Source organism: Cervus elaphus, chromosome 12 (assembly GCF_910594005.1).
Source record: "Cervus elaphus chromosome 12, mCerEla1.1, whole genome shotgun sequence".
In the NCBI taxonomy this organism is placed as follows: Eukaryota; Metazoa; Chordata; class Mammalia; order Artiodactyla; family Cervidae; genus Cervus; species Cervus elaphus.
The window spans coordinates 57,516,367-57,537,814 of record NC_057826.1 but is presented as its reverse complement, the minus strand read 5'-3'; the positions used below and the strand labels follow the sequence as shown (position 1 = coordinate 57,537,814).

At 37.6% G+C, this 21,448-nt stretch overlaps 1 protein-coding gene across 5 annotated transcripts in view; it reads right to left on the bottom strand.

Moving 5' to 3' along the window:
* Window positions 1-21,448, bottom strand: part of NIN (ninein) — a 100,711-nt gene that overhangs the window by 16,345 nt on the left and 62,918 nt on the right. For all 5 annotated transcript variants that reach the window (XM_043919037.1, XM_043919036.1, XM_043919039.1 and 2 more), the window contains exons 16-26: window positions 19,875-19,996; window positions 18,271-18,776; window positions 15,042-17,186; window positions 13,651-13,776; window positions 13,473-13,542; window positions 10,026-10,241; window positions 7,396-7,509; window positions 4,608-4,730; window positions 3,174-3,287; window positions 2,233-2,379; window positions 331-510 (exon numbers count right to left, since the gene is read on the bottom strand). In XM_043919037.1, the coding sequence (XP_043774972.1) occupies window positions 331-510; window positions 2,233-2,379; window positions 3,174-3,287; window positions 4,608-4,730; window positions 7,396-7,509; window positions 10,026-10,241; window positions 13,473-13,542; window positions 13,651-13,776; window positions 15,042-17,186; window positions 18,271-18,776; window positions 19,875-19,996 (3,863 nt within the window). The remainder of the gene's footprint in view (window positions 1-330; window positions 511-2,232; window positions 2,380-3,173; window positions 3,288-4,607; window positions 4,731-7,395; window positions 7,510-10,025; window positions 10,242-13,472; window positions 13,543-13,650; window positions 13,777-15,041; window positions 17,187-18,270; window positions 18,777-19,874; window positions 19,997-21,448) is intronic.

The window sequence follows — 21,448 nt, the reverse complement described above, 5'->3', positions numbered from 1 at the left end:
TTCCTCTTACAAGGAGTTAAACCAACAAGATTTGAGTTTAGTTTTGCCATTTTTGTACTACCAGTCTTGGTGGCTAGCCTATTTGAATGAGGAATATATGGTTCACATAATTTCCATTTATAAAATCACAGATTTAATATAGAACTGCTTATACAAAAAATAGTATATAAACATATCATGATAAAATTATATTGCAAGTAAATGATAAATTATACATTCTTAAAATAAGTCTGCCACACCAGAATACTCAAATCCTTACCTAGAATCACTGCAATCATATCAAACATTGACTTACAAACCTAGGCTACCACGTGCAAGTTTTCAAGTTACCTTCTCCCGGGAGAGTATGAGTTCCGATTTGGTGTTCTGTACCATGGTTGGGACTCTGTCATTCTCTCGCCAAAGTAACTGTTGTTCCTCATTCATCAGGTGATCCAGCTTGTCCCAGGACAGACTTTGCTGTTGGTTATGGAATCCTGATGGATGGGTGCCTATTTCTGGGGCCCGGTTCTTAAGAGAGAATTAACAGAAAAGCCTTAAAAAAACAAGCTGATTTCTTTTTTGAGTGTCTTCTAATGTGAGTGAGCACTGGTATATATAGATAAAAGTAAAACAATATTCTTGAGTTTTTATTTTAAAAAAAGGTTTGGAAATTCTGTTTTAAATGGTCTTTGGCAAAACAGCTCTATCAAATCTAACAGCAAAGCTGATTGTAGGGCAAGTCCCAGTTCCATAAAAGACCCAAGCGCATAGAGACTAGTGTCCTTAAAGATTACCTCATTCTTATGAAGTTATGCTTTGAATCCATATAAGCATTCTTTTGGTTAACATAGGACACAAAGAGAACTCTGAAATGCACGGCTAACTTGAAATGGTTCACATGCCAAACTCTACTTTCATTTTCACATATGCAATCATATCCTTTTTTAGAATCCAAAGCACGTATCATCCATATAATTGAGGCTTGAACTCAGGAATATGCCTTAAGCTACCACAGTGATTTTTTTTTTTGATCCTGAAAGGTGCTTTAAAATTTTTTTTTTTAGGTATCACAACTAGATAAGCCTTTTGCTTTTCAAGCCAAAACATGAAAAAGAAAAAAAAATGGTACAGTCTCATTTTGAAAAAAATTTCAGCCCAAAAGTCATTTTTTAAAATGGAAACAACTATTATTTTTTTTTAAAAAAAAACACAGTTAAAAAAAAGTATCAGCAAGAGATAAAGTAGCTGAATTTAGCACCAATTTTTATGGTAGGACAAAATCTTAACATCTACCCAAGGCTGACATACATCAATTCAGTTCAGTCGCTTAGTCATGTCTGATTCTTTGCAACCCCATGGACTGCAGCACACCAGGCCTCCCTGTCCATCACCAACTCCTGGAGTTTACTCAAACTCATGTCCATTGAGTCGGTGATGCCATCCAACCATCTCATCCTCTGTCATCCCCTTGTCCTGCCTTCAATCTTTCCCCAGCATCAGGGTCTTTTCCAATGAGACAGCTCTTTGCATGAGGTGGCCAAAGTATTAGAGTTTCAGTTTCAGCATCAGTCCTTCCAAAGAATATTCAGGACTGATCTCCTTTAGGATGGACTGGTTTTGGATCTCCTCGCAGTCCAAGGGACTCTCAAGAGTCTCCTCCAACACCACAGTTCAAAAGCATCAATTCTTCGGTGCTCAGCTTTCTTTATAGTCCAACTCTCACATCCATACATGACTACTGGAAAAACCACAGCCTTGACTAGACAGACCTTTGTTGGCAAAGTAATGTCTCTGCTTTTTAATATGCTGTCTACATATATTGTTCTTAATTTACTTGCAAACAGATGAAGCAGCACTGTGATATATTAAAATGAGACCCTTTCTATAATATCAAAATGTTTTTACCCATGGTCTTTTGATTTGCACAATATAAAAAATTACCTTGTCACTATGGTTCCATTTATGTGAAGTTCAGAAACAAGCATCCCTAACCTATGGTGGCAGAAGGTAGAGAAGTCGTTCCCTTGGGGTTGTCAGCTGAAGAGGACACAAGAGAGCCTACTGGGTGCTGGAAATGTTCTTCATTTTGAGCTAGGAGGTGGTTACACAAACACAAACATACATACACACATTTCTAGGTAAAATACACATTTATATATAGATACATATATATGTGTAAAAATAAGTTATAAACTGAACTGTGTGCATTTTACTATATAAAGTTATACCTCAATAAAGAAAAGAAATTACCTTGTCACTGGCATTCTGAAGTTGCTTGTGTAGAGACATCACTTCTTGCTTTAAAGCCTCCTTTTCCTGCTGAGTCACCCGTAGATCAGATTTAATTCGGGACATTTGTAGGTTTACATTCTGAAGGGTGTCTTCTAAGTTCTGAACCTACGTCAGGAGAACAAATAACAAATCTTCATGGTCTCACCTATAGCATCTGCATGTATGAATGAACTAAGACAAAGAACTCCAAAGTCCCTTCTGTTTCTACTTACTATATCCAGCTCTTTTCAGTTGCTCAGGGCAAACCAGGATATTATGTATCTTTACAGGATGTTACGTTATATTTAAGAGAATAATGAAATATACCATGAGCAAGGTATTGCTGGTCCAGTCATCTGGTATATTACCAAGTGATATCTTACAGAACCAGGCAGTACCAGCTGGCATCACTATAGATAATTTTACTGAATTTTGTAGAAATTACATTCTAGACTGTCATGTTGTTTTGCAAAGGACCTCTCAGTTTAAAATAAAACCATATCTTTGTAGAACCCTACTCCATGCTAATATCTCATTTATATTTCAATTTTTCAAAATTTAAATTGGTAAATGGTATGTCAATAGATATCTTTAACTATAATAGGGCATGAACTTGGCTTAGAAATCCTAATTCTAAATTAGAAATAAGAAGTCATTTTTGTGCACTATTCTTAAGCTTTCATAAATAAGTAATCTCACAATGATGAGATAATCTCATGATTAATTCATAATAATGAACTTTGGGGGAAACACTGTTCAAATTATTTTATTATACTGTAACATGTGTCAAATATTAGTTAAATTGAATCATTCTAAGGCCCTTTTAGACCACATCCACTTAGAACGTTATTTCCTGCAGTTCTTCTGGAAGATATAGGGAAAAATTAACTATGTGGATGAAACAAGAACTGTCCACCTACCTTTTCCTGTGAAGCCACTAGTTGTGACTTTAAGCTTTCACTCTGGTGTTCCCAAGACTTCTGTTCTTGCTTCATAGTAGCAATTCTGTGCTCTAAAAGACTTGATTTTGCCAACTGTTTCAGGAAAAGAAAAGAGGTAACAGCATTTTTGTAAACATGTCTAGCCTCAACTCATATGCCTCCATTTACACCGAGAAGATCAAGTACCATCTCTTTACATAGTAGATTGGGGCACGGTAAAAGACAAACGTTTCCTTGACTCTCTTTTCTACTTTAATTTTGAAGAGTCTCTTTTCTTTGGGGATTTCCATTTTTCTTTCTCATTGCTTCATGTTTTGTGGGTGAGACATGAAGGGCTGGAAGGCAATTAGAAATCCCAAGAATGTGCCACAATAGGAAAACAGTGCCTATTAAGGCAGATGTAACAAAAGCAGTGTTTCTGGACTTGGCATGGAAAATATAGTAGAAAAAAAAGTGACTATGTAATGGGCTTCAGATTGTTAATTTCTGATTATTATATTCATATTATATTCATATATATATCATATTATATTCATAATATTCATATTATATGTAAGTAAGCTAGTGATATATTTAATATATATTTAGCAATAATTATTAAAATGAGACAATCTTTATATTACTGTATTTAATAATATATATATTAAACAACTAGACTCCTGTTAAACTCATGGCTTCAGCAATCTACAGATTTAATGTGATCCCTATCAAATTATTGATGACTTTTTCACACAGAGCTAGAACAAATAATCCTAAAATTTTTATGGATTATAAATACACATGCGGTATACATATACACCATGGTATATTACTCAGCCTTAAAAAAATGAAATAATGCCATTTGCTGCACAGGGATGGGTCAAGAGATTATCATACCAAGTGAAGTAAGTCAGACAGACAAAGACAAATATTACATGATATCACTTATATGTGAAATCTAAAAAAGTAATACAAATGAACTTATTACTACAAAACAGAAATAGACTCACACATAGAAAACACACAGTTACCAAAGGGGAAGAGTGGGGGAGGGATAAATTAGGAGTATGAGACTAACAGATATACACCACTATATATAAAATAAATAAGGATTTACTATATAGCACAGGGAATTATATTCAATATCTTGTAATAGTCTGTAATGGAAAAGAATCCAAAAAAAGAAGTACACACACACACACAGCCAAATCACTTTGTTGTATACCTGAAACTAACACAGTATTGTAAATCAACTATACTTCAATAAAAGAAAAAAACTAATGGCTTCAGGAGCTCTAAGGTCACAAAATGCCAGCAAAATGCTGTTCCAGGAGACTTTTAGGCTAACACAATGGGCCCATATGCCACTGGCATTAGAGAAATGTTCATTACGGTACATCCCATATGATGATGGTAAAGTCTTATTTTTATTACCTTATCAACACAGATATTTAATTCTTCACTTAGAGCTTCCTTTTCTTTCAGCAGTTTTTCATTGTGGCTTAGAATACTAGAAATTTTTTGCTGGAAGTCAGAGAGATCAGGACATCTGCAGAGCTGCAAGGGATAAACAAATGAGCCCACCCATCACATCTCATGAATGTATTTATAGACAGGACATTTTCATGGCTGCTGCCATTTCCCTATCTATTTCCAAGGACATATAAACTCCAGGGGACTATAATTAACTTTGACGAAAATGTTCCCTGCTTCTCTCAATTCTCCAATTGACTGCCTAAATGTCTGCTCAGGCAAAACCTACCAGACATTGTTAAGTAATGGTCCCAGCCTTCTGTTTTACCTTCAGGATAAAATAAATAACATATTGCCATTCTGTCATCAATTTAACTTGGGTACATATGACAAAACATTTTCCTCATTTTTTTTTAACTAGAAAAAAAAAACCTTTTTTCAATCAAGAATACAGAATTGGCATCAACCACATATAATGTATCAAGCAACACAAAGGCAAGTTTAAAGATAAATCAATCAGTCTTTTTCAGCTCATTTTACATACCCTTCACTTTGGGAGATACTTAAATTGACTGGCTTAGGAAAATGTTGCTGGTATGGACATACTTGCTTCTTCCTCTGCATTTTATGGAATCACAATAAACCAAAAACTTTTTGTTCCTTTTCATCACCAACTTTAGCCCTACTGACACTCAGGGCCAGGTAATTCCTTGTCACGGGGGACTGTCCTATGCACTGTAGGATGGTTGACAACATCCCAGGCATTACCTATTAGATTCCAGTAGCACAACTCCCTGCCTCGTATACCCAGTGTGGAAACCAAATGTGACCCCAGATACTGCTAAACATCTTGGTGTGCGGGAGCAGTCTCCACCCCCCACAAATGCTGCCTTAAAGAGACTGATTGTTTCTTACACTTTTAGAGTTTATATGTTTTCCGTTTCTCTCTGTTTCACCTGGCTTTCAATTTTCAGTTATTTACTGTCATGATTTTATGGCCACTTGTAACATTTTACCTGAAGGTCTTTTGGAACAGTATAACAAAACAGACGTTAAGGATTGACTCTTGTCTTCAACTGGCAACAAATTCAACATAATTTACAAATCTAAACAAGTCAGAAAGATGAAGGAAAATCTATGTACCTGGGCATTGGTTAATAAAGGACTTTTCTCCTTTACTCACTATCTTGCCTCCCTATCCCCAGACCCTCACAAAGCCTGGTACCATTTTGGATGTCTACAGACTGTCATGTGACTACTGCTGATGCTATTCATGTTTCTTTTCAGTGCAGCAGATAATACAAACAAAACTGTTTTGTGAACAAGAAATTATTATGTCATACAGAGCAGCATGTGCTTTCTGTATGGCAGCAACAATGAACTGACACCACCCTACTCCTGTGATCCAAGAGTCCAGGGACCATGAACAACTTCCTACCAAAAGCAAAAGGGCTCACAGGCAAGAAAAATGTGCCAAATGAGGTCCTGATCATGCTGCTTTACTCTCAACTCTGCTCCTTTTCTTTTGATCCCTAGCTTGGCAAAATCACAGCACATACATTTCCCATGCTTGGACATGGGATCCATCATTATCATCTGAAAGGCTGAACAACAGAAAAAGAAAAAGGAGAAAAGTATGCCCAAGTTAATTAGGATAAATTTGGTAATAACAATCCTGGAATACTTATATAACACAGAAGGGCCTTTTAACTGGAGTGTTTATATGGACTGACAGCCTCTGCTATGGCAGGACAGCTATACCTTCCATAGCAACATCTGACTGGAAAAGGTTCTTATAAAGCACCTATTAGGTACCTGTACTCTATTAGGCACTGGAAGAGACATGCATTCCGAGTCTACAATCTTATTAGGAAATCAAGACTTATGGGTGTCAACTAGGGATCAACGCAAACATAACATGCCCAGTGGTACAGACTCTGTTTCAGCATTCAGAGAAGGACACCTTTATGCTCATAGGTTGGATAGATACAAGAGAATTTTATAATCTAAAGATATCATGGTATTAAGGTAATCCTTCAGTGAAACAAATAAAATGGAAAAACTAAATTATCCTATTATATATCAAGATTGCATAAACTGAGAAATTCATGTACTCACTGAAAAGTTCAGAATAAAGAATAAATTGGACAGTGTTCAGAATATAAATTTTAAGTGGACTTAAAATTATACTTAAAATTAGGTCTTTGCTTGAAACTTTGAAATATGTTTTTTAAAGCCAAATTCACAGGTGAGACCACATTCCTCATAATGCTCTAGAATCTATTCTTCTGCCCAAGATAAATGCCTCAAACTCACTATGAGAAAAAGGGAGAACCTGGGTCTCACAAATCTGGGTGAATAGTTTTTAAAGTTATTAGCAAGAAAGTCACCAGTGTTTTAGGCAAATTTATATTACCTAAACACCTGGCTGGGCGAAGGTAGAGCAACACATTTCTTAAACTGAAGTGGCTAGGATTCATTTATAGTAGTATTAATAGAAGGTCAGCCTACAACACACATAAGTTATATAACTAGAACAACATTTGGAGAATTAGTGATAGGAGCTCTTATAAATTAGACTTGTATTGCAAGCCCTGAACTTCACTAAGCAAGAAGCTAGTTAACAGGATTCAGTAAAAGGGACTCTCAATGGCAAAAAAAAAAAAAAAAAAGACAATCTGGTACATGTTATTCTATGACTCCCACACATATCTCCTTGCCCCCATGTAAGCTGCATATATAGTCTTACTTGTTTCATTTTCTCCAATTCATCTTTTAGAAGGAGGTTTTCCTGTTCCACAATGTGAGTCTGTATTTTAACTTCAGAAAGTTCTGCCTCCAAAGAAGACACTAAAGTGGAAGACTAAGAAAAAAAATTAAAAAGTCAAAATAACATACTCATTTAGCCCAGGGAAACTTAATAAGGTCATAAAAGGCAGCATTAAGGGAAAATTAGTACATACTCAATGACACACTGTTTTAAGATCATTTGTCCTTATACTCAATGGAACTAACCAAAACTATCTTTTAAAAAACTTCCCACTAAAATGGTATAAACATGATTTCTTAAGTTTGCATTTGAAGATTCTCCACTGGAAAGTTACTATCTTTCCCTGGGGGGCAGATGCTTTGAGACCATGCAAACTGTGTTTTCCCTTAAGCATCTGCTTATTAATTTTAGGGTCTATCAGTGGATTTTATCGACAACAATTACTATTTTGGTATTTGCCTAATGAAGACTTGCTATTTCCTTCCTTCCTTCTACATTTATTAATTGTTATTCTATTGTAAGGACGATCTGTTATTTCTCTCCCCTTTATTAACCTATTCCATTATAACATATGGACCTATAGATATTCATTTTATTCTCTATTTTATAATTATGCTTATTTTGTGCTATGCTTTATTTTGTTGATCAAATTATTTCAGCTTTGGCCATTAGGAGCTTCTTCAGGTCGTGTCCTGTCCTTTTGACATGCCCCATTTTTTTTCGGGGCACATCTTTCTTTCTGGCACCATGAGATGTTCCAGGCTTATCTTGAATTGACCCTTCACCAGCCTTAGGATCAATCATCTCACCAAGAAGCCCGGGTTTCTCATATAGGAGAACAGTGTTCAGAAACCAATATTTGGGTGCTCCATTCATATACACACATCTACATTTCTGTATCTGCCTATATAATAAACAAATAATGAGTTTATTCTATTAACTCAAATTCCAATCCAACATCAGAAGATTCATTTTAGCCTTCTTAGTTTCCCCACTTCCAACCTCCTTGTCCCAAAATGAGAAACTCAGTTCTTACTATCTACAATATATTTATTTGTTCAATTCTGGTATACAGAGAGTAGTTCCAGAATCACTAACATACACCCACATGAGAAACACATTTAGTGACTATTGTAGCATTTATGTACACTTCCTTTTGTCTTAATCTTCCCATGTACAGTCAAAATACTAATTTCTAAATTACTTATTTTCTTCCACATCATGGTTATGTTATCCACTCATAATACTGTTAGGTTCATTTGTTAGCGTTTGTGTTCCATTTAGTTCCCCCCTCCCCTGATCTTTCTTTTCTGGATTGGTTTTGCTTATTTATTTGAGGGGATATGTGAAGAGTATGTGAAACATGACTATGGTACTAAGTATCAGACTATATGAAAAGCTTCCCAAAAGTGTCACTGCCTTCCTCATCCCTGTGATCACATTCCCACTCCTCTCTTGCATTCCTTTCCCATTTGCCCCCTATACGGAAGCATCTCTTTAGTTACCTGGTTTATCATTCCTGTATTTTTCCAAAAATTCTGTATTTCTTTTACACAAATACATGTGTATTATCTAATATCCCCTTCTTTATTACATGGTTGGAGACATACTAGAGAGACGCTTAGATATGCTTTTCAGCTTTTCCTTTTTCACCTATTTCTAGTATGTCCTGGAAATAATTTCATATCAAGAGATCTTTCTCATTCATTCTTTTTCTTTTTTTAAAACCTGTATAATACTACTCCATGGTGTGACTCCATCACATTTATCCAACAACTCTATGTGTGGGCGTCTAGGCTGTTTCCAATATTCTGCAGTTACAAACAATGCTGCAATGGATAACCAACCCTGTGCATGTGAATTTTCATATTTTTGGAGAAATATCTTTAGGGTAAATTTCTAGAAGATTGCTAGCATAAAAGTAAGTACATATATACTTTTGTTAGATATTGTCAAATTTCCTTCCAGAAATATAGTACTAGTTTATATCCCACCAGCAATGTATGAAAGTGCCTGTTTTTCCAAACTTTTGCCAACAGAATATGTTGTTATATTTTTAAATTGTTGCCAATCTCACAGGTGAGAAACGTTGCTTTATTTGCATTTCTCTAATTCTGAGTAACTTTGAATATTTTTTCATAGGTTTGAGAGCCATTTTTATCTCTTTTTCTTTGTGTGTGACTATTTTGTTCATGCATTTTTCCCATTTTGCTATCAGATTTTGATCCTAAGTTCTTTGGTTTTTAAGAGTTCTTTACATAGTAGGAATATTAGCCCCACTCTTTGGGGTATGGGATGCAAATATTTTTTCCCCCAGTTTATAAGCTGTCTTTTGACTTTAATTCTGAATGTCTACTGAGTTGTCCAGTCACCACTTATTAAAAAGTCCACCTGTACCCCAGTGACTTGAGAAGCCATCTTTGTTATATACTAAGTTTTCATTTGTATCTGGGTCTAGTTCTAGACTTTCTATTCATCTCTCTACTCATGTGCCAACACTACACTGTTTTAATTATTAGAACTTAAATGTATAAGAAATTAAATATAAGCATTTCTTTTTTTAATTGGGATTTCCTCCAGAAAGGCTAAAGAGTAGCTGTAGACCATACCTGCAATTTACAGTGTTCCAGTTCTTCTTTGAGATTAGACTTTTCTTGTTCCCATTCCTCACATGCACTGTGTCCTGGCTCTTTGTCGTTCTGGCTTAGCATTTCTGCCAGACGTTGATTAAGTTCTTGCAGCTCTTTCTGATTCTGAGAATTCTTTTGGCTAAGCTCCATATTTTCCAAATCCAACTGTTGGTTTTTGGTCTTTAATTCTGAAATCTAATTAAAATTGAAACAAGTGTTTAAAATTTGTTATCCTACTTCTGCTAAAAAAGCTTATTTAGAGATTAGTTCTTTTACCCTCTCTATGTAGATAAAATATATATATACACACACACACATACACATTTAATAGCAGAAACAATACATACTCATTATTAAAAAGTCAATTAGACACTCTTGTCCAATCCCACTCAACAGGAATAGCCACTGTTCACAGCTGGATGCATCCCCCTCCAGATTGTTTTCAATGCATATACAAATCCATATGAGGGCTTCTCTGATAGCTGAGTTGGTAAAGAATCTGCCTGCAATGCAGGAGACCTGCATTTTCCCCCAGGAGACCTGGGTTTGATCCCTGGGTTGGGAAGATCCCCTGGAGAGGGGAAAGGCTACCCACTTCAGTATTCTGGCCTGGAGAATTCCATGAACTGTACAGTCCACGGGGTTGCAAAGAGTCGGACATGACTGAGTGACTTTCACTTTCACAGACACATATACACATAGTGTTTTTCTTCTTTAGATCGAAAATTTGCATAATTTCAGATGTTTGGATACTCTGCTTTCTCCACTTATAATATCTTATAGACTCTTATCTTTCCAAATCAGTGCATTCAGAAACTGCCATATGCTATATTTTTATGTGGCTGTGAGGTATTCCATGTAGCAAGACATTCCATACTGCATTTATCCATTCTCATACTGATGAAAAAGCAATCTTTTGGAAAATTCATTTATACACGGTGGCATTTTGTATTTAGCATCTCATTTTTGGAAGTGGGGCTACTGGGTCAGAAGGTATGCATATATATTATTGTTATGATTGACATCCTCAAAATGTGTTCTTCATAGCACTACCAACTTATAGTCCTATCAACAATGTATAAGTATATTCATTTTCTCACTCCCTTTTAATACTAGATGAGATCAATCTTTAATTTTTACTGATCTGATATGCAAAAAAAGGAAACATTTAATTTGCTCTTCCCTAATGAATAATGAGGCTAACTTTCTTTTTATATGTGCTCTTTTTTCTGACTTGACCATTCATATCAATTATCCATTTTCAATTGGGTTTTGCAATTTGTAAGAGTACAAAATATATTCTGGATGTTAACACCTTGTCTATTTCAAATGCTAAAAATACTCTTTTCCCAGGATGTCCTTGTCTTTTGACTGTTTCAGACTGATTCTCAAATGGCCTTTCTTCACACAATTGCACATTGTTGAGATTATACAAATTGGGCATTGAATGGCACACACTATCTAAATTAAATCATAATTCTATGAAAATATACATGGACGAACTAGTATTCTATATCTGTAAAATTCTATTCTTAACCTACTGCTTTTAATCATGCTGAAGAAAGAGGAAGGGGCTAACCTAAATGAAAACCCTATGAGGAGCTGCAGTCATTGAGACAGTATAATACTGGCACAAAAACTGATATATAGACCAATGGAACAAGAGAGAAAGCCCAGAAATAAACCCAAGCACCTATGGCCATCTTATCTTTGAAAAAGGAGTCAAGAATATACAATGGAGAGAAGACAGCCTCTTCAATAAGTGGTGCTGGGAAAACTGGACAGCTACATGTAAAAGAATGAAATTAGAACACTTCCTGACACCATATACAAAAGTACACTCAAAATGGATTAGACTTAAATGTAAGGCCAGAAACTATAAAACTCTGAGAGGAAAACACAGGCAGTATATTCTTTGACATAAATCACAGCAAAATTCTCTCTGACTCACCTCCTAGATTAATGGAAATAAAAACAAAAGTAAATAAATGGGACCTAACAAAACTTAAAAGCCTTTGCACGGCAAAGGAAACTATAAACAAGATGAAAAGACAACCCTCAAAATGGGAGAAAATAATTGCAAATGAAGCAACTGACAAAGGGTTAATCTCCAAAATATATAAGCAACTCATATAGCTTAATATCAGAAAAACAAATCAAAGCAAATCAGAAAGCCCAATCAAAAAATGGGCAGAAGCCCTAAGCAGACATTTCTCCAAAAAAGACACACAGATGGCTAATAAACACATGAAAAGATGCTCAACATCACTCATTATTACAAATGCAAATCAAAACGACAATGAGTTATCACCTCACACCAGTCAGAATGGTCATCATCAAAAAATATACAAACAATAAATTCTGGAGAGGATGTAGAGAAAGGGGAACCCCTATGCACTGTTGGTGGGAATATAAACTGATACAGCCATTATGGAACACAGTATGGAGATTCCTTAAAAGACTAAATCTACCATATGACCTAGCAATCCCACTATTGGGCATATACCCTGAGAAAACCACCATTCTCAAAGACACATGTATCCCAATGTTCACTGCAGCACTTTACAATAGCCATGGAAGCAAGCTGGATGTCCACTGACAGATGAGTGGATAAAGAAGCTGCGGTACATTCACACAATGGAATGTAACTCTGACATAAAAAGGAGCAAATCTGAGTCAGTTGTAGCGAGGTGGACGAACCTAGAGCCTCTTATACAGAGTGAAGTCAGAAAGAGAAAAACAAATATTGTGCATTAACACATATATATGGAATCTAGAAAAATGGTACTGATGAACTTAGTAGAGAATGGACTTGTAGACACAGCAGGAGAAGGTGAGGGTGTGATGAATTGAGAAAACAGCACTGACATATATACACTATTATGTGTAAAACAGATAGTTAGTGGGAAGTTGCTAAATAACAGGGACCCAGCCTGGTCCTCTGTGATGACCTAGAGATATGGGATAGCAGGAGGGAAGGGAGGCTCAGGAAGGAAGGGATGTATATGTATATATAAAATTATGACTGATTCATGTTGCTGTATGTCAAAACCAACACAAAACTGTAAAGCGATTTCCCACCAATTAAAAAAAGAGAATGGACCAAACACATAAGGAATAGAGCTAGTTTTTCATAGGTTTGGTTTAGAGATTATCATCTCCCCATTTCCACTGATTATACGGCTTGGATTACACACCCAGAGTCTAGAAATACTGTATATACATTTTGAAAATAATATTTTCAAAAAATAGAAGCTGAATTTAGAATTAGCATGAGGTAAGTTTCCATTTTGAAACTCAGAATTACAACCTTACCATTATTGTTAAAAAAAAAAGAAAATTGCCCCCCCTCCCAGCCCCCCCGGGCCCACTGCGGCTGGTCCCCTAGGCCTGGGGTGAAGGGAGGCGGGGGCAAATACCTCTTACCTGTTTCTTTAAATTTTCAACCATCTTCTGAACTGCAGTTTTTTCCTGTTGTACAGTTTCTATTTTTTGCCTAAAGGGACAATGAAAATATAACTTAAGAGTTAGGCTTTAAACACTGAAGTACAACAGTTTTAGTCCTTGCAAAAATGCCTTTAGGATATTTAAGTATATATCTTACCACATTTCTTCCTGAGATCCACTTAATTTCCCTAATTTCAGGTTAGAAATGCTGTCTTCTTCATTTAAAGTAGTAATTTCATTTCTCAAAATAGAATTTTCCTCTTGAAGCTTCTCAGATTCATATCTGCAGTACAGAGATTTTTAAAAAATAGTTATAAAAAGGCCATCATCTGGCATCTTTGGAAAACACTTTCTAGTAACTTCCAATTAAACCCATATTCCATACCAGTTAAAAAGAAAAGCCTAAATTAGTAGTCTCTTCGTACTTGGAAATCAAGCTATGACAGACTGACTCATTTCTTTCGGGAAGTAAGAATTTTACTAAAAGACATTAGGGAAGTGTGACTAAAACACTTAAGCACTGAGACAGAAAAAAGACTCAGTACCCATCCTACTTGCTGACTTTCTCATACTGCTTTGAGCAAATGACTCTGTATTTCAGTCTCAAGTCCTGCCTGCTCCTCAAAGACAAAAGCCGTATCACGAAGCTGTATGAGCTTCAGTTTTAAACCCCAAGGTTACCTAGAGAAAGAAAATTCACTACATAAATGAAAGGGACATGTCAAAATATGTACACTAATGGTTACCTTCTAATTTCTTTCATCTCATTATGATTTTTGGAACTAAGAACTGTCTAAAATAAAAAGAGGAAAGACTAAAGCTAGAATTATTTTTTTCCCGTATCATTAAGATATTTCAGACATGATGTAAATTCTACAACTTTTTTGAACCAAATTTGTTAGAAGACTATTGCTATCATATTTTATAAAGTCAAGTGAGCAGTGGTTCAAATTAGTATATTTGTCTCTGTTCTTTCAGCACATTAAAATCTGATAGCTCCTCAAAAAATTGTATGTTCTAAGGTGAATTTCCAATATCTATAGAATATCAGCATGCACTTTAAGTGATGTAAGTGACAAACCATAAGCCATGAAACACATTTTTCCCCATATTAGTATAAGAAGAAAGTTCTTATCTACCAAGTGAGTTAATAATACACAAAAGGCATTCATTCTCATATAACTTGTTTCATCAAAATGAGAAAATAACGTTTAGCCAAAGGAAAAAAGTCTGTCCATCCAAATGAAGTGCTAGAAAAGAGTTAAAGACGACATACAATGATGACACACATGGTTAAATAGTGAACACTCTCCATTATGAACTTTCAGCCCCCAAATGAACAACATTTATTTCCTATAGAGGAAGGAGTGCCTCCTAGGCTGGGTTATTCTACTTGTTAATACAACGCAGAAGCAGAAGGGAGTCTAAAGTACTGCTCTCTTTTTGAAGACTAACAGGTTAGTTTCTCTAGGCACAGCAAGCAGCAGAAGTTAGATCTGGTGAGGTGCTCTGTGAGGCTCCATGAAGTGTAGAAGGTACATACATTACCTCAGAAGCTCAACTTTCTGCTGCATCTCACTGCATGTGATTTGCAGGTCATGCATCATTGCCTTCAGCTCTTCCTCCTTTTCTCCTTGAGAAGGTACATCTTTTTGCTTGACTAAAGCAGTGACTCTTTCCCTCAACTTTCTAGTCAGCTCCTGCAGCTTTTTTTTCTCCCGTTCTAACTCCGCGATGGTGGCCTGGTGCTGAAAATGCTTGTCTTGAAGGCCGAGGAGAGCAGTGTTTTCCTCCAGTATAACTCGGTTCTGTGCTCCAGGCTTGTCTCTATGTGTCTGGAGTGTTCCATGTAGCCAGGCAATTTCATGTGCTTTTACTTTCTCTAAGAGCTGTGTATTCTCCTGTTCTAGGTACTGGTTTTCTTGATACAAATGTTCTTCTATAATATGGTGCACACTCATAACATTTGATACATGCTCATCCAGTGTTTGGTTTCGTTCAAAGACCTTTTCATCAGGTCCGACTTCCAGGTTATCCAAATGGGCTTCCCATAAGGAGAAGCAGTCACACTGCAGTGCTGCTCTTTCTCGTAGCTTCTCAATCTTGCCTTGAAGTCTCAAAACCAGAACATGCAGTTCCTCGTTTTCTCTTTTGATCTCATTGTAACTCTTTTCCAGGCTAAGGAATGTGTCAGTCATTTCTTCAACCTTCTTCAGCTCATCCTGTAATCTGAACATTTCTGAAGTGAGCTCTTTGTTACTTTCTAGTGCTTCGTCGTAGCGCGTCTCCATCATCCTCAGCTCTTCCTGAAGACATTCATTTTCTCTGCTGGCATCTTCGTATAACAGTTTATACTTGGGGGAAGCTTCAGGAATTCTTTCAAGCATCTTCAGTTTCTTTTTTAGGACAGAAACATCAAACAGTAGGTCCTGTTTCTTTTCAGACGCTCGATCGCAGTCTGCACGTAAGATCATTAACTGTTCCCGAAGCTGGCCGACCTGGTTCTTCAGGTCCCAGGTTTCAGTTCTGGTCTCCTCACTATTTTCAAGCTCGGAAAAACTCTCTATTGATGCTTCAGACTCCTCTACTCTGACCTGTCTCTGACCAGAGCTCGCCCCTGTACTTTCGAGGTCACGGACCTCATCACCTTGTAGGTCATTGAGAATACGCTGCGTGGTTCCACCTTCTGCTTGTTTGATTCGGTTTGGCTGTAAAAATGGCTCTGTTTGTTCCACTGAATTTCCAAAGAGCCCAGTAGCTGGTTCATCTAAACAAGAAGACATTATTGACTCTGGTTCTAATTTTTGCAGCCTCTGCTGCAACCTAGAAATTTCAGTTGCCATTTTCACATTTTCCTTCACTGCTCGTTCATGGGCTCTTTGCAGGCTTAAGAGAACATCTCCATTCTCTTCCAACAGCTGTTCTCCTTGCTGAAGCAGGGACATGGCACCATTTTCTTCTGCCTCCTCCCCTCCTATCACCTGACAGCTATTCTGAAGCCTGGAGGGAGGAGGCACTACCTGCTCCATCTCCTTGATTTTATTCTGGAGCCTGGAGATTTCTGTGCTCATCTCAGCCCTCTCTCGATCTGCTTTCTCACAGGTTGCTCTGTGGACACTCTCCATGACCAGAAGCTTGGACATCATTTCCTGCGTCTCCTGGTCATGTTCCCTTTGTAGCCGTTCAAGCCTCTGGCTGACCAGTTGCTCTGAGGTGCCCGCGTGGCACGGGACCTGCTCACGGTCCTTCAGCTCTCTTTCGTGACTGCTCTTCAGCTCAAGTATCTGGTTGGACAGGAGACTTTGCTGACTTTCCGACACGTTTCTCAGATCTTCCAGGTCCTGTAGCAGCTGCTCTCTCTCAACAACCATACTATTCAAATGCTCCTTGTATGTTTTCTCCAGCATCTCTCTCTCCTGGGTGAGGACCAAAGAGGTTGCTTTCTCCCTCTGCAGAGTCTCTTTGAGCTGCTCCTGGGCTTCCGCACATTCCTGGGTGAGCTCGTCCTTCTCGAACTCCCACTGGGACCTCTCCTCGCATTGCTGGTCCAGGAGCTCCTTCAGCTGTTGGCGGTAGTGCGCCTCCAGACTCCGCAGGGCGTGTTCATATCTCTCAGTGACTTTCTGACAGTCAGCCTGAAACTGGGCTTCTATCTGAGAGGTTCTTCTATTACACTCAGTTTCCATTTTTTCCCTAAATGTGGTCAACATACAGCATTACTGAAACTGTCATCAACTCTAGAAGCAAACAAAAAACATTTTCCCATGCATAGAAGCAGCCAAGCAAACAATTTAAATATTTTCTAAAAAATGGTCTTCACTTATTTCTATACTCAGAAGGGATCTCATTTCTGAGGACCAACACTGGCAGCCAGAATTAATTTAAAAGACTCACTTACCTCTCTCTGCATTTAAAAAGAAGATTTAGAAACCAAATTCTCTGGCACACGCCCAGATATTTATGGAGTTTTAGCCAAAAACTTACAGAGCTTTCTCATTAAATGTTCAAATACATATTACCCTAAACCCTAAATGGGAAATACATAAAATTCTTTCATTTTAATTATGTATACCCTGGTGCCTCAGATGGTAAAGAAATCTGACTGCAATGTAGGAGATCCAGGTTTGATCCCTGGGTTAGGAAGATCCCTGGGAGAAGGAAATGGTAACCCACTCCAGTATTCTTGCCTGGGGAATTCCATGGATAGAGGAGCCTGACAGGCTACAGTCTGTGGGGTCACAAAGAGTCGGACAAGACTGAGTGACTCTCTGTCTGTCTATATGTAGTTATATAAACCATACATATATGTTTTGCTTTCTATTTAATGAAGTACCACCAAGTTAAAGTATGAAGCACCAAAGCCCTCAAAAGCACCTGAGGTTTCACATGAGAAAAGTAAGCACAAAACAGTGTTTCATAACTCTGGGAGGAAATGTAACTTTGCCCAGAATCTAATAACTTATAAAAGGCCTTTCTAAGAAAACAACAGGACTAAACAAAAAAGAAATCACATTTGTGATAATCTCATCCTCATCTGGTACCTTAAAAAGTACATGTCTGATAAAAAAACTTTCCTCTTAAAAAAAAAAAGTTTCAATAATCCCAAGGTAGGCTTATATCTAAACAAGGACAAAACAAGTTGAAAAACTAAAAAAAGAATTCTAGTCAGTAAGTGGGCTCTTACACCCTCTGATTTTTCAAAGTCTCCTTTACTGACTGGGACTTGCGGTGCCCCTGAGGACTGGTGTCCTCTCCTCTACTTTCCCCACTTTCTTACCTTCCCTCATGTAGTTCCCTTTGGTGTTTTTCCAAGAGCTCTTTTTGCAATTCCTCTTTCTCAAGAATGTGTTTCTCCACCAGGCTTTTCAGCTGCTCCTGGTGAGCTTGTTCTAGTTTCTGAGTCAAGCCCCTCACCTTCTCCTCTGTCCAGGCGCCATTTTGAACAAGTTTTTCCCTCTCTCTGTTAAAGCCTTCCTCCACCTGCTCCAGCCTAGCCCTGAGGGCCATCTCATGTTCCAGCCGCAGCTCCTCCTGCACGTGAGTCTTTTCCTCAGCCCACTTCATCTGCAGCTGTTTTTTCTCCTCCTCATGTCTGCAGATAGCCAAGTGTTGTGCCTCCTTGAGTACTTCTGTCTGGCCCTGAAGTTCTGCAATTTTATTTTTAAGGTCACTTATTTGTTCTTCTAAGATGTGTACTTCATTCTCACACTTGAGCTTCATATTCTCCTGCTCCTTTTCAAAGGCAACTTTGGTTTCATCTAGCTGCTTTTCATAATAGTTCACCTAAAGCCAGAAAGTGAAACCACCACAGTGTTATTCAAGTCAAAGCCATGGAAAGGCGATGGGGCAGTAAAGACTTTTTTCTTACAAGACATTTCTCAGTTTTCCTATTTTTGTTTTAAAGTAACAATTCAAAACACATTAAATATTTTTTAGTCAGGCATGGTTTGATTTCCTTTGTAAATTGGTTGAATGTTATTAGTTTCTAAACAACTCTGTTAAAACTAACTAGACCTTCACATAGACACTGTATTTCTTCACAGGCATCCTTTCCAACTGCAAACTGAAAGTCTTAACATAGATAATTATATTCAAGTATTTATTTAACACCTGTCAGGTACTCTGCAGGCCTCATGGGAAGACAAGTTGGATAAGGCATTGCTCCCTCTCTAGACATGGTTATGACAAATATAAAGAAAGTGTACTACCAGTCAGAATAAAATATATAAGAACATGTATAGGAAAAATAACTACAATGTAACCAGGGGACTCCAAGGAGGTGAAAATCATGTTTGGTTGGGAGAATTCAGGAATATAAGAGGTAGCATTTAATGTAAACTCTGAAGGTTAAGTAGACTTTCAAGAGGTAGAAAGAAATAATAACATAGCATGTAATAGCATGAGCAAAAGAGGACAGTTTGATGAAGAGCAGCAAACTACCTGGTTTGGCTGGAAGATAAAGTAACTCAAAGGAATGATAAAAGAGAAGACTGGAAATATAACCTAAAGCAACATGTAAATGGTTTTGAAAACCAAGATTCAGAACTTGTACCTAATTTAGGAGGTAATGCTATATCAAAGGACTTTTTTAAGTTTTTTTTTAATGAGTTGGAAATAATGTAATGACCTTCAAGCTCCATGCTGGCTAGGACTGAAGATATTCCATTTTTAAGACTCTCTCTCCTACAAGGAAGAGCCCTCAAAGGCCCCTTGGCCTGTGAAAGCATCCTGAGGAAGTGAGTTCCTGGTAGCCACCCAGATGCATGAGGAAATGTACAGAAAGTGCTGCTCTGGGAGAAAAAAGAATGGAGAGTGTCGTACATGCAAAAGCTTGTCAGAGCTCAAAGAACTCAGAGAACAGGATTGAGAAGAAAGTCTTACTTTATCTTCAAGCTCCAGTCTTAGGTGACACAAGTCCCTGTGATGTTGTTCTTTCATCTGTTCGATGACCAGCTCTGCCTCGATGCTCATATTCAGTGGATTGCATTCTTCAGAACCAAGCCCTGAAAACACATGGGATCTGTTGACCCGGCTGCAGGTTCTTTCAATAACACAACTGGTATTAATTATAGAATCCTAAATTGCAATAGATGATATCTACTAGGAAACAGCAGAATCCAAGAGTGGTCTCTTGTTTTCAAGCATGAGGGAAAATGAGAAAAAACAAAGACAACAGATTTTCCATGTACAGGCAGTGTATCAAACCTTACTAGAAGTCAATAGGACTGGAGGTGGGAACAGATGGGGAAAATGTTTCTTAAAAGTGACCTCCTGCTAATGAAAATGCTGCAGAGAGAGGCAGTATGATCAAACCAACCAGCCTTCTTGCCATCCAACAAATACTGGGTGCCAAATCAGCAGAAGGGAATGTGGCAGGAGGATGAATGGCCAGCATACTTGCTATGCTTTGAGGTGTTAACTTCATGGATCAAGAAATCCAACCCACCACTCAACATTACAGAAGATTGAGCACTATAATGCTAATTTCCTGTAGTGCAGGTGGGGCCTCATCTTAAATTATCAGCTAAAGTTATTTAAAAGAATAGAGCATAGGTTAGGAACCTTGATATAGGCAGATTCAGTAGAAAACTATCAACTCATTCCATAGGAGTTCACCTCTGCAACTGCCCACAATGGTGACTGAGACAAACATTGAAATGTGAAGCATACGCTGAGGGCTGAGCTAGTGCACAGATGAAATGATTACATCTAATACTAAGGCAGGGGATTAATATTAAGGCAGGGGAATTGACAATTAAGGCAATCTGGAATTGACAATCTTTGGGCTTTCTCTATATCTGTGATGGCATTCCCCATCTGAGAAGTGATACCTGGGGTGTAAACCATCCCAAGATGGCACAGTCTCATGTACCCATGATTAGAACTCCCAGCCCTTGCTCATCTACGGAAAAGCCCAGAAAAGCTTCTGAGATATATCAGTTGGGCTCCATCCTTTTACCATAGTACGGCTACAGAGTACAGACTTAGAGGAAAAGTATTCAAGCCTCTTCCTGTTCCCTCCTCACTCCCTTATTTACTGTAGAATAAATAGGTAAGGAGAAGAATAAACAACCATTGTGAGAACCTGTACTCCTGTTCCAAATAGCAGTGGGGAAAACTATTTACAATGAAGAATTCATTATAAACCCTTTCTGAAATTCATATTCAACACACTGGAGGAAAGAGGCAGGATATGAGGAGGGAGGAAAAGAGCTGATAATGAACATAGGAGGGTTCCCAAACAGCTCTGCCTTCCAGCTGTATTACTCAAAATCCTCCCCAAGGCACAGGCACCAACATTTATTTATCTTATTTGTTGTTTTGCAGGCATTTAGCACAACCAGTGTAAGGAAATCAAATTCTGGGGTTTCTGGCTGGCTCACTCTCCAAAACATTGTCATACCAGTTAGGCACTGTTTTAGAAAGGGTTTCAGCAATAACTCAGTGACTGAATT